The sequence below is a fragment of the Heptranchias perlo genome, chromosome 45 (genome assembly GCF_035084215.1).
Source record: "Heptranchias perlo isolate sHepPer1 chromosome 45, sHepPer1.hap1, whole genome shotgun sequence".
In the NCBI taxonomy this organism is placed as follows: Eukaryota; Metazoa; Chordata; class Chondrichthyes; order Hexanchiformes; family Hexanchidae; genus Heptranchias; species Heptranchias perlo.
In genome coordinates this window covers 1,099,792-1,113,336 of record NC_090369.1, presented here as the reverse complement: position 1 = coordinate 1,113,336, position 13,545 = coordinate 1,099,792, and the positions used below count along the sequence as shown (strand labels likewise).

At 50.7% G+C, this 13,545-nt stretch overlaps 1 protein-coding gene across 1 annotated transcript in view; it reads right to left on the bottom strand.

Annotated features, from left to right (window-relative positions):
• Positions 1-274: 274 nt before the first annotated feature.
• LOC137306832 (NF-kappa-B essential modulator-like) overlaps positions 275-13,545 on the bottom strand; it is a 13,866-nt gene continuing 595 nt past the window's right edge. Inside the window, exons 2-7 of the mRNA XM_067976231.1 lie at positions 12,303-12,536; positions 7,878-7,968; positions 6,627-6,767; positions 5,891-6,033; positions 2,684-2,748; positions 275-1,830 (exon numbers count right to left, since the gene is read on the bottom strand). Of these exons, the coding sequence (XP_067832332.1) occupies positions 1,664-1,830; positions 2,684-2,748; positions 5,891-6,033; positions 6,627-6,767; positions 7,878-7,968; positions 12,303-12,536 (841 nt within the window). The 3' untranslated portion in view covers positions 275-1,663. The remainder of the gene's footprint in view (positions 1,831-2,683; positions 2,749-5,890; positions 6,034-6,626; positions 6,768-7,877; positions 7,969-12,302; positions 12,537-13,545) is intronic.

Genomic DNA, 13,545 nt, shown 5'->3' with positions numbered 1-13,545 from the left:
CCAGTCAGTGAACAGATGTCTCCCTCAGAGAGGGGCTGAGAACCCCCCCACCCCAGTCAGTGTGCAGATATCTCCCTGAGAGAGAGGGACTGAGACACACCAGTCAGTGTACAGATATCTCCCTGAGAGAGGGGACTGAGAGACCCCAGTCAGTGTACAGATATCTCCCTGAGAGAGAGGGGACTGAGACCCCAGTCAGTGTACAGATATCTCCCTGAGAGAGAGGGACTGAGAGACACCAGTCAGTGTACAGATCTATGTACAAGCACAGAGATACTTCAGATCAATTTATTAAAAGAATATATGTTCAGTAGTTCTATTGCTGGTTTGGATAAATCAGTACTAGAATTGCAGAGCGATTCACGTTTCAGTTGTTGAACAGAAACTATTCATCGACCGAAGGGACGATTGCATCGTAGGGGACAGTGTGAGGACAAGGGAGCCTGGGTTTCACAGTGTGTTACAGTAATGGACATTAGTATCCCCACCCCCACCCCGATAGCCCGGCTGAATCTCACAGCTCAGAATAACCCAGTTTGGATCCTCGGTGGGTGCTGGGTGAACTGATCCCAATTGGGGATGCTACGGCTGGCGTCAGTTCCCTGGGTGAGGGAGGAATCATCCAAAGCACTGTGCCCCTTTCACCGAGACCCTTTTCAGCACAGACTGAGGAGGCCGGTGCTGTGGTATCCCCACAGCTAATGTGGGATGCTGTCTGCTTCACACAATGCCACCTCCCTGTACCCAAGCACTTAAACAGCATCTGTTCTTTAAGGGCACGCGCACCCTCCTGAGAGAGGCTGTCACAAGACCAGGTCTTTATAAAACCAGCTGACCCTTCACGAATCAGATTGGATGCTGCGTTCTGGAACACTCCCTACAGCCTCTTTTATTCAGTTTCTCAGGGGTCACTGTTGGGAATGCTGCAGGGCGATGGGACAGGGGGCTGTGCCCACGGTTCCCCCCCCACCCCCCCCCCCACAGGGTGACGGGACGGGGGGCTGTGCCCGCGGTTCCCCCCCCCCCCCCCACAGGGCGACGGGACGGGGGGCTGTGCCCGCGGTTCCCCCCCCACAGGGCAACGGGGGGCTGTGCCCGCGGTTCCGCCCCCCCCCCCCCAGGGCGACCGGGACGCGGGGCTGTACCAGCGATTTCCCCCCCGGCCCGGGTGATGGGATCGTGAAGAACGGGTACTCGGGGTGAGATACCGGAAAGCCAGCCAGCACCCCTGGGACTCAAACCCCAGCGAGAGCCGGTGCGGGGTGGGGGTGATGATGATGATTAGTTGGGATAGTACAACGAAAGCAGAAATTAAAAAGGAAGACGTTTCAGTTCGGAATCAAGACACGGGCAGCCTAGAAGAAGGAAGAGAGGTGTTTTCTTTGTCGACGGAGCTGTGCCATTGTCACGTCAAGGGGGCAGAGAGGGGGTGAGTTGCCACCCGAGGTATTCTCCCTTTTTCCCTCCCCGCCCCCGCAAATGCTGCGATATTGTTGCTTAATGTAACAGAGGAGGGACCATGCCTTCGATCCTGAAGCCTTGCATCCTTCCATTTCTCACTCTTCTTTTTTAAAAAAAAACATTTGGTAACGAAACTTAAAATGCAGCACTTGTTCAGCGCTCGCTCTCTCCGGGTTGGGGGAGATTGGTGCCTCAAGCCCCTTCACTGGATGCAGTCCATGACGTGAATCTGCAGCGTGTCCATGTCAGGCGCCAAGTACTGACACTTGGGGCAGCGGAAGTCTGGTTGCTCGTCGGGGAGGCTTCGTCGGCGAGAGGGGTCAGCGGGAGCGTTGAACGGGATAGTGCTTCCGCTCTGGAAATAATTACCTGGAGGAAGTAGGGGAGGGCAAAGATAAAGAGAGAAGTCCCATTTATAAAGTGCCTTTCACCACCTCAAGACACCACAAAGCACTTTACAGCCAATGTACTGTTTTTATATATAAGTGTGGCCACTGTTGTAATGTAGGAAACACCGCAGCCAATTTGCACACAGCAAGATCCCACAAACAGCAATGTGATCTGTTTTCAGTGATGTTTGGTTGAGGGATAAATATTGGCCCCAGGACGCTGAGGAGAACTTTCCCCCTGCTCTTCTTCCAGTGGTGGCCGTGGGATCTTTTACGTCCACCCAAGAGAGCAGACGGGGCCTCGGTTTAACATCTCATCCGAAAGGCGGCCCCTCCGACAGTGCAGCGCTCCCTCAGTGCTGCCCCTCCGACAGTGCAGCGCTCCCTCAGCATTGCAAAATTTTCCTTCCCCCTCCGCCTAAAGGCGCAGACTCCCGCAGGCGTGCGGGTTCTACGGGCACTCGGCCACTCTTCTCCTGCGTGTCAAAGGGACGTTTGACTATGGGGGTCATCACAGCCGAGCCCAGTCCTTAACCAGACAGCCGCCAGCACCTTTCAGTAGGAGCTAGTGATCAGGAGCAGGATCCTTGTGTGATTCACTCCCTCCCTCCCCAACCCAACCCAATTGTACCAGCCCCTACTCCCTCCCTCAGCTGAGATCGGCCTGGACCAGAGATGGAACCTGTTTCCTTCTGCTTTGTGTGACTTAGCACCGTACGGGGGTGGGGGGGATTGCAAAGCTGTAACCAAGTAACAGGAACCAGAGATGCAAATTCATCCCTTATCCCTCCGCTCATCAAGGGATTGGGTCGCGATGCAGAGGGCGCACTCACCTTGGCCGGGTATTGGTGCTCGTAGACTGTCACTGTGCCGACGTTGCAGTTCCTCGATATGAGCCCTTAAACAGCAAAAAAAACAGATTGTTCGCTAGCAAGGCATACCGTCAAAAGTGTGCGCGATGAGCAGAGACTACAGACCCGACAGTTAAGAACATAAGAAATAGGAGCAGGAGTAGGCCAATCGGCCCCTCGAGCCTGCTCCGCCATTTAATAAGATCATGGCTGATCTGATCCTAACCTCAAATCTAAATTCATGTCCAATTTCCTGCCTGCTCCCCGTGACCCCTAATTCCCTTTACTTCTAGGAAACTGTCTATTTCTGTTTTAAATTTATTTAATGATGTAACTTCCACAGCTTCCTGGGGCAGCAAATTCCACAGAGCTACTACCCTCTGAGTGAAGAAGTTTCTCCTCATCTCAGTTTTGAAAGAGCAGCCCCTCATTCTAAGATTATGCCCCCTAGTTCTAGTTTCACCCATCCTTGGGAACATCCTCACCGCATCCACCCGATCAAGCCCCTTCACAATCTTATATGTTTCAATAAGATCGCCTCTCATTCTTCTGAACTCCAATGAGTAGAGTCCCAATCTACTCAACCTCTCCTCATATGTCCGCCCCCTCATCCCCGGGATTAACCGAGTGAACCTTCTTTGTACTGCCTCGAGAGCAAGTATGTCTTTTCTTAAGTATGGAGACCAAAACTGTATGCAGTATTCCAGGTGCAGTCTCACCAATACCTTATATAACTGCAGCAATACCTCCCTGTTTTTATATTCTGTCCCCCTAGCAATAAAAGCCAACGTTCCATTGGCCTTCTTGATCACCTGCTGCACCTGCATACTAACTTTTTGATTTTCTTGCACTAGGACCCCCAGATCCCTTTGTACTGCAGTACTTTCCAGTTTCTCGCCATTAAGATAATAACTTGCTCTCTGATTTTTCCTGCCAAAGTGCATAACCTCACATTTTCCAATATTGTATTGCATCTGCCAAATCTCCACCCACTCACCCAGCCTGTCTATATCCCCTTGTAGGTTTTTTATGTCCTCCTCACTCTCTACTTTCCCTCCCATCTTTGTATCATCTGCAAACTTTGATACGTTACACTCGGTCCCCTCCTCCAAATCGTTAATATAGATTGTAAAGAGTTGGGGACCCAGCACCGACCCCTGCGGAACACCACTGGCTACTGGTTGCCAGTCCGATAATGTACCATTTATCCCAACTCTCTGCTTCCTGTTAGATAACCAATCCTCCACCCATGCCAGAATATTACCCCCAATCCATTGATTCTTTATCTTGAGCAATAATCTTTTATGTGGCACCTTGTCGAATGCCTCTGGAAGTCTAAATACACTACGTCCACTGGTTCCCCTTTATCCACCCTGTACGTTATGTCCTCAAAGAACTCAAGCAAATTTGTCAGACACAAGAGAGAGACTGAGGGAAAAAGGAAAGATCTTGCATTTCTACAGTGCCTTTCACCACCTCAGGACATGCTAAAGCTCTTTACAGCCAATGAAGTAGATTCGAAGTGTGGTCACTGTTGTAGGAAACGCAGCAGCCAATTTGCGCACAGCAAGATCCCACAAACAGCAATGTGATAGTGACCAGATCATCTGTTTTTTTTTAGTGGTGTTGGTTGGTTGAGGAATAAATATTGACTCAGGACACCGGGGAGAACTCCCCTGCTCTTCCAATCATGGCCATGGGATCTTTTACATCCACGCGAAAGGGCAGGCGGGGCCTCGGGATTAATGACTCATCCGAAAGACATCAGTGCAGCACTCCCTCAGCACTGCGCCTCGACAGTGCAGCACTCCCTCAGCACTGCACCTCGACAGTGCAGCACTCCCTCAGCACTGCACCTCGACAGTGCAGCACTCCCTCAGCACTGCGCCTCGACAGTGCAGCACTCCCTCAGCACTGCACTGGGGACTGTCGGCCTACATTCCTGTGCTCAAGTCTCTGGAGCGGGTTTCAAACCTTGTGACTCCGAGGTGAGCGTGCAACCCAATGAGCCACTGCTGTACGTTCAAAGTGAGGGCTTCCACTTACAATGGAAATCCTGTATGTAAACAGTTGCCTGTCACGGTGCAGTTGCAGGCTCTGACCAGTGGGGTGGCGCCGTGGAGTGAGGCTCCTAATTCTGTCACCATTTCGTATATTTAAAAAAAAATATTGTCTCCAGATAATACTGACTGCAGATAACACCAATTTATATTATACGGTGAAACCTGTAAAAATGGACACTCCCAGAAAACGGACCCCTGCAAAAATCAGCCACTTATTGAGAGAACTTACAGGGTAAAATATACAAGAGGCACACACTGGAACAACGGACGCTCACAAATTCCGAACTGCAGGCAGCCTTCAACGCACCGAGCACCTTTTACAGTCTGTTGCAAAGCTGCTGTATCTGGAATTTTCACCGAGTCGGGTTCACTGGCTCCTTGCCCTTGCAGCTCCTTTCTGCCCCCCCCCCCCCTCAACCTCCCAAATCCTCGTGAGATCACTGCATGCCGGTCAGCACCGGGGTTTTATGCAAGAAACGGCTCGTGTGGAATGGGGAGCTCTTTGCTGAGTGTGCGCGGGGCAGAGAAACGGCTCCATCTCTGGGATCGAATGCTGTCCCAGGGATAGAGCGGTTTCTCTGCCGCTATGGATAAAGAGCTCCCCATTCTACTGACATTTTTTAAACAGTAGATAGAATTTTACAGCACAGAAACAGGCCATTCGGCCCAACAAGTCTGTGCCGGTGTTTATGCTCCACACGAGCCTCCTCCCTCCCAACTCCATCTCACCCTATCAGCCTATCCTTCTATTCCTTTCTCCCTCATGTGTTTATCCAGCTTCCCCCTTAAATCCATCCATGCGATTCCCCTCAACCACTCCCTGTGGGAGCGAGCTCCACATTCTCACCACTCTCTGGGTAAAGAAGTTTCTCCTGAATTCCCAATGGATTTATTACTGACTATCTTATATTTATGGCCCCTAGTTTTTGGGACTCTTCCCCCCCACAAGCGGAAACATCTCTACGTCGACCCTATCAAACCCTTTCATGATTTTAACGACCTCCATCGTGGACGTACAATGGCCATTTTGAAAATAAGGACACCCGCAAACAAAAACAGACCACAACGTACAGGTTTCACTGTATTACTACGTTGGGGATTTGGGATTTTGATAAAGCTCTCGTACCGTGTGGCCTCCTCGTGCTCACTCCGCAGCTTGTCGTACTCCAGCTGCAATGCCAGCAGCCGTTCATGCTGCAGCTCCTTCTGCTCGTGCAGCTTCTCCCGGGCTGACCGCTCGGCCAGAAAGTCAGCCTTGAAAACCTCCGCCTGCAAAACGCAATCATCTTGTTTTGGGTTTTTTTTTCAAAAAAAAAACAAAAGTGCCCGCCACCTTCGACCTGCCGCAACGGGCCGGCACGTCACACGGAATCTCGCGGAGAAGCAAAGACGCACAAAATATTTCCCCGTAGCCCTGCAAATTTTTCCCCTTTTTTCCAATTCCGTTTTGAAAGTTATGATTGAATCTGCTTCCACCGCCCTTTCAGGCAGCGAATTCCAGATCAGAACAACTCGCTGCGTAAAAAAACATTCTCCTCATCTCCCCCCTCTGGTTCTTTCACCAATCGCCTTAAACCTGTGTCCTCTGGTTACCGACCCTCCTGCCACTGGAAACGGTTTCTCCTTATTTACTCTATCAAAACCGGGCTTGGCTGTGAGGCCCCCCCCCACGCTGACACCGTTTCTGGCTCTCACGTGAATAATGGGGGAGTTACCGGAGTGAGGCACCAGTAGAATCGTGCACTAGCGAGAGTCGGTGTCTCCGGGAGAGGATGGAGGGGGAAACTATATGAATTTAAAATCTATATGCGGCTACCGGAAGGGTCCCCGACCCGCAGCGTCTCCGACCCGGCCTCACGTACCTGCGCGTTGAGGACCGGGATGGTCTCGAGCTCCGCCTTCAACCTCTCCGTATTTTCCTTCAGCTTGTCGATCAGCTCCTGTTTCATCACTAAGGCGTCCTCAGCCTCTCTCAGCTGCTGCAGGACCTCCTCCACCTGTCCCTGCCCAGAGAAAATACACACAGAGGACGCAATTGTCGTTATTGGTGGGGAGGGAGGGGGTCACAGTGCCAAGCAGTCTCCCTGCTCGTTACAACACCAGCAACAATGTCCGAACACACCCGCACCTACTTGGCCACACTTTGGGCTGCTTGGCTCAGTCAGTATAACTTGCACCTCCGAGTCAAGGCACTTGTGTTTTGGACCCCTGCATATCGGGGCCAACACTCCCCGGCGCAGTACAGAGAGAGTGCTGCACTGTCAGAGGGGCCATCCTTCGGATAAGACGATACGCCAAGCATTAGGAGCAGGAGGAGGCCATTCAGCCCCTCGAGCCTGTTACATTAGGAGCAGGAGGAGGCCATTCAGCCCCTCGAGCCTCTTCCGCCATTCAATTGGATCATGGCTGATCTTTACCTTAACTCCATTTACCCGCCTTTGCTCCATATCACTCGATACCCTGACCCAACAAAAATCTATCGATCTCAGTTTTGAAAGCTCCAATTGACCCCCAGCATCCACAGCCTTTTGGGGGGAGAGAGTTCCAGATTCCCACTCCCCTTTGTGTGAAGAAATGCTTCCCGACATCACCCCTGAACGGCCTGGCTCTAATTTTAAGGTTCTGCCCCCTTGTTCTGGACTCCCCCCACCAGAGGAAATAGTTTCTCTCCATCGACCCTATCGAATCCTTTAATCATCTTAAACCCCTCGATTAGATCACCCCTTAATCTTCCACACTCGAGGGAATACAAGCCGAGTCTGTGCAACCTGCCCTCGGAATTTAACCCTTTTAGCCCCGGTATCATTCTGGTGAATCTGCACTGCACCCACTCCACGGCCGATATAACCTTCCTGAGGTGTAGTGGCCAGTTTGCCGGCCTGATTCCACGCGATCCCTATTGGAATAGCAGGGAGAGTATCTCCCGGTCAGTCCTGGGGCCAGAATTCCTCCCTCAACCAAAAACTGGCCAGGTCACTGCAGTTTCTGGGATCTTGCTGTGCGCATAATGGCCCGCCACATCTGACGACACAACGGTCCCCGCGCTTCAGAGCGAGGGAAAGAGGGGACGAGTCTGCTGTGTATAAACGTGAAGCTGCTTCCTTCACACTCACTCCATTCTTCTTATCATCCAGACTCTTCATCAGGAGATCATAATCGACAAAGAGCTGATGATAGGCTGCCTGTAATTGTGCCAGCTTCCGCCTGCAGACCAGAGCAAGAAAGAGAGAGAGAGAACAGTAATCCGTCTCCAACACTTCATATTTCCACATACAAAATACCACACACAGATTAACAGATACCCGGGAGTGAGTTACAGGCTGGAATCTAATCGAGGGGTTCGGGGGGGTTTATATATAGAATAACAGATACCCAGGAGTGAGTTACAGACTGGAATCTAATCGAGGGGTTCGGGGGGTTTATATATAGAATAACAGATACCCGGGAGTGAGTTACAGACTGGAATCTAATCGAGGGGTTCGGGGGGTTTATATATAGAATAACAGATACCCGGGAGTGAGTTACAGACTGGAATCTAATCGAGGGGTTCGGGGGGTTTATATATCGAATAACAGATACCCGGGAGTGAGTTCCAGGCTGGAATCGAATCGAGGGGTTCGGGGGGTTTATATATAGAATAACAGATACCCGGGAGTGAGTTACAGACTGGAATCTAATCGAGGGGTTCGGGGGGTTTATATATAGAATAACAGATACCCGGGAGTGAGTTACAGGCTGGAATCTAATCGAAGGGTTCGGGGGGTTTATATATAGAATAACAGATACCCGGGAGTGAGTTACAGGCTGGAATCTAATCGAGGGGTTCGGGGGGGGGGTTTATATATAGAATAACAGATACCCGGGAGTGAGTTACAGACTGGAATCTAATCGAGGGGTTCGGGGGGTTTATATATAGAATAACAGATACCCGGGAGTGAGTTACAGACTGGAATCTAATCGAGGGGTTCGGGGGGGTTTATATATAGAATAACAGATACCCGGGAGTGAGTTACAGGCTGGAATCTAATCGAAGGGTTCGGGGGGGTTTATATATAGAATAACAGATACCCGGGAGTGAGTTACAGACTGGAATCTAATCGAGGGGTTCGGGGGGTTTATATATAGAATAACAGATACCCGGGAGTGAGTTACAGACTGGAATCTAATCGAGGGGTTCGGGGGGTTTATATATAGAATAACAGATACCCGGGAGTGAGTTACAGACTGGAATCTAATCGAGGGGTTCGGGGGGTTTATATATAGAATAACAGATACCCGGGAGTGAGTTACAGACTGGAATCTAATCGAGGGGTTTGGGGGGTTTATATATAGAATAACAGATACCCGGGAGTGAGTTACAGACTGGAATCTAATCGAGGGGTTCGGGGGGTTTATATATAGAATAACAGATACCCGGGAGTGAGTTACAGACTGGAATCTAATCGAGGGGTTCGGGGGGTTTATATATAGAATAACAGATACCCGGGAGTGAGTTACAGGCTGGAATCTAATCGAAGGGTTCGGGGGGTTTATATATAGAATAACAGATACCCGGGAGTGAGTTACAGGCTGGAATCTAATTGAGGGGTTCGGGGGGTTTATATATAGAATAACAGATACCCGGGAGTGAGTTACAGGCTGGAATCTAATCGAGGGGTTCGGGGGGGGGGTTTATATATAGAATAACAGATACCCGGGAGTGAGTTATAGACTGGGATATAATCGAGGGGTTCGGGGGGGTTTATATATAGAATAACAGATACCCAGGAGTGAGTTACAGGCTGAAATCTAATCGAGGGGTTCGGGGGTTTTATATATAGAATAACAGATACCCGGGAGCGAGTTGTGGACTGGGATATAATCGAGGGGTTCGGGGGGGGTTTATATATAGAATAACAGATACCCGGGAGTGAGTTGTAGACTGGAATCTAATCGAGGGGTTCGGGGGGTTTATATATAGAATAACAGATACCCGGGAGTGAGTTACAGACTGGAATCTAATCGAGGGGTTCGGGGGGTTTATATATAGAATAACAGATACCCGGGAGTGAGTTACAGGCTGGAATCTAATCGAGGGGTTCGGGGGGTTTATATATAGAATAACAGATACCGGGAGTGAGTTACAGGCTGGAATCTAATCGAGGGGTTCGGGGGGGTTTATATATAGAATAACAGATACCCGGGAGTGAGTTGTAGACTGGGATATAATCGAGGGGTTCGGGGGGGTTTATATATAGAATAACAGATACCCGGGAGTGAGTTGTAGACTGGAATCTAATCGAGGGGTTCGGGGGGTTTATGTATAGAATAACAGATACCCGGGAGTGAGTTACAGACTGGAATCTAATCGAGGGGTTCGGGGGGTTTAGATATAGAATAACAGATACCCGGGAGTGAGTTACAGGCTGGAATCTAATCGAGGGGTTCGGGCGGTTTATATATAGAATAACAGATACCCGGGAGTGAGTTACAGGCTGGAATCTAATCGAGGGGTTCGGGGGGGTTTATATATAGAATAACAGATACCCGGGAGTGAGTTACAGGCTGGAATCTAATCGAGGGGTTCGGGGGGGGGGTTTATATATAGAATAACAGATACCCGGGAGTGAGTTATAGACTGGGATATAATCGAGGGGTTCGGGGGGGTTTATGTATAGAATAACAGATACCCAGGAGTGAGTTACAGGCTGAAATCTAATCGAGGGGTTCGGGGGTTTTATATATAGAATAACAGATACCCGGGAGCGAGTTGTGGACTGGGATATAATCGAGGGGTTCGGGGGGGGTTTATATATAGAATAACAGATACCCGGGAGTGAGTTGTAGACTGGAATCTAATCGAGGGGTTCAGGGGGTTTATATATAGAATAACAGATACCCGGGAGTGAGTTACAGACTGGAATCGAATCGAGGGGTTCGGGGGGTTTATATATAGAATAACAGATACCCGGGAGTGAGTTACAGGCTGGAATCTAATCGAGGGGTTCGGGGGGGTTTATATATAGAATAACAGATACCCGGGAGTGAGTTGTAGACTGGGATATAATCGAGGGGTTCGGGGGGGTTTATATATAGAATAACAGATACCCGGGAGTGAGTTGTAGACTGGAATCTAATCGAGGGGTTCGGGGGGTTTATATATAGAATAACAGATACCCGGGAGTGAGTTACAGACTGGAATCTAATCGAGGGGTTCGGGGGGTTTATATATAGAATAACAGATACCCGGGAGTGAGTTACAGGCTGGAATCTAATCGAGGGGTTCGGGCGGTTTATATATAGAATAACAGATACCCGGGAGTGAGTTACAGGCTGGAATCTAATCGAGGGGTTCGGGGGGTTTATATATAGAATAACAGATACCGGGAGTGAGTTACAGGCTGGAATCTAATCGAGGGGTTCGGGGGGTTTATATATAGAATAACAGATACCGGGAGTCAGTTACAGGCTAGAATCTAATCGAGGGGTTCGGGGGGGTTTATATATAGAATAACAGATACCCGGGAGTGAGTTGTAGACTGGAATCTAATCGAGGGGTTCGGGGGTTTATATATAGAATAACAGATACCCAGGAGTGAGTTACAGGCTGGAATCTAATCGAGGGGTTCGGGGGGTTTATATATAGAATAACAGATACCCGGGAGCGAGTTGTGGACTGGGATATAATCGAGGGGTTTGGGGGGTTTATATATAGAATAACAGATACCCGGGAGTGAGTTGTAGACTGAAATCTAATCGAGGGGTTCGGGGGGTTTATATATAGAATAACAGATACCCGGGAGTGAGTTACAGACTGGAATCTAATCGAGGGGTTCGGGGGGTTTATATATAGACTAACAGATACCCGGGAGTGAGTTACAGGCTGGAATCTAATCGAGGGGTTCGGGGGGTTTATATATAGAATAACAGATACCCGGGAGTGAGGTACAGACTGGAATCTAATCGAGGGGTTCGGGTGGTTTATATATAGACTAACAGATACCCGGGAGTGAGTTACAGGCTGGAATCTAATCGAGGGGTTCGGGGGGTTTATATATAGAATAACAGATACCCGGGAGTGAGTTACAGACTGGAATCTAATCGAGGGGTTCGTGGGGTTTATATATAGATTAACAGATACCCGGGAGTGAGTTACAGGCTGGAATCTAATCGAGGGGTTCGGGGGATTTATATATAGAATAACAGATACCCGGGAGTGAGTTACAGACTGGAATCTAATCGAGGGGTTCGGGGGGTTTATATATAGAATAATAGATACCCGGGAGTGAGTTACAGGCTGGAATCTAATCGAGGGGTTCGGGGGGTTTATATATAGAATAACAGATACCCGGGAGTGAGTTACAGACTGGAATCTAATCGAGGGGTTCAGGGGGTTTATATATAGAATAACAGATACCCGGGAGTGAGTTACAGGCTGGAATCTAATCGAGGGGTTCGGGGGGTTTATATATAGAATAACAGATACCCGGGAATGAGTTACAGGCTGGGATATAATCGAGGGGTTTATACTCTGGGGTCTGCAGGCTTTCTATACTCACTTGTCCTCAGAGGCGTTCTGCCGCTCGGTTTTGAGTGCGGACTCGAAGCTGTGCACCGCTATCCGTAGCTGGTCGACCGTCACACTGTATTGCTTCTTCTGTCCCTCTGCCTCCTGCTCCTGGGCCCTTAACCTCTCCTCCATCGTACGGCACCTGCGCACGGGAAGAAAGCAAGAGGGAGCGAGGAAGAGGGTGAGCAAGAGAGGCTGGCTGCGGAAGTCCCGTGCCCAGAGCCTAGCAGGCAGCGTTAGAACCAGGAATGGTGCCTCTGTAGGTGCAGAGACTCCAATAACCCAGAGGTCTCCGCTGACATTAAGTCTGGATTAATTGCCATCACTGTTTCTCCTCCTGTTCAAATCTCACCATGGCCTCGGTCCCCTCCCTATCTGTGTTTCCTCCTCCAGCCCTACAACCTTCCAGAGCTCAGTGGGTAAATGCCCCGCCCGGTGTTGCACTGAGCCCCAAACACAGGAGCAACAGCTTCCAGCACCACTCTCTGCCGAGTTAGCTTCCGGCTGTTACTATTTGCTTCGGAGCCCCTGGATTGGGATGGTGGGGGGGTTGGTGAGGGGGGGCGGGGGGCTCTCGCTCCCGACCAATGTCCAGCGCCTCCCCTCGGAAAAGATCGAGCCGATGTCCGGGTAAGAGCTAGGATTGGGCTTCACCGCGACGCACCCCACGGTCGACCATCCTGGCCCAACATTCACTCTCTGGGGCCGGCAATGTCAAGGACGGTCGGCCCCGGGGGCGAGGTCGCAGATTGCAGCCGGCGGCCCTTGGAACCCGCGCCCCTGCGGGGAGGGGGGAGGTGGAAGAGAGAGAGGGGCGGAGGGGGGAGGAGAGAGTTGGAGGGTGGTGGAGAGGGGGTGAGGGGGAGATGGAGAGGGGGTGAGGGGGAGATGGAGAGGGGGTGAAGGGAGATGGAGAGGGGGTGAAGGGGAGATGGAGAGGGGGTGAAGGGGGAGATGGAGAGGGGGTGAAGGGGAGATGGAGAGGGGGTGAAGGGGAGATGGAGAGGGGGTGAAGGGGAGATGGAGAGGAGGTGAAGGGGAGATGGAGAGGGGGTGAAGGGGAGATGGAGAAGGGGAGATGGAGTGGGGGTGCGGGAGAGACGGGAGGTGGAGAGGGGATGAGGGGGAGACGGGAGGGGGTGAGGGGGAGCGCGAGGTGGAGGGGGAGACGGGAGGTGGAGAGGGGATGAAGGGGAGAGGGGATGAGGGGGAGATGGAGAGGGGGTGAGGGA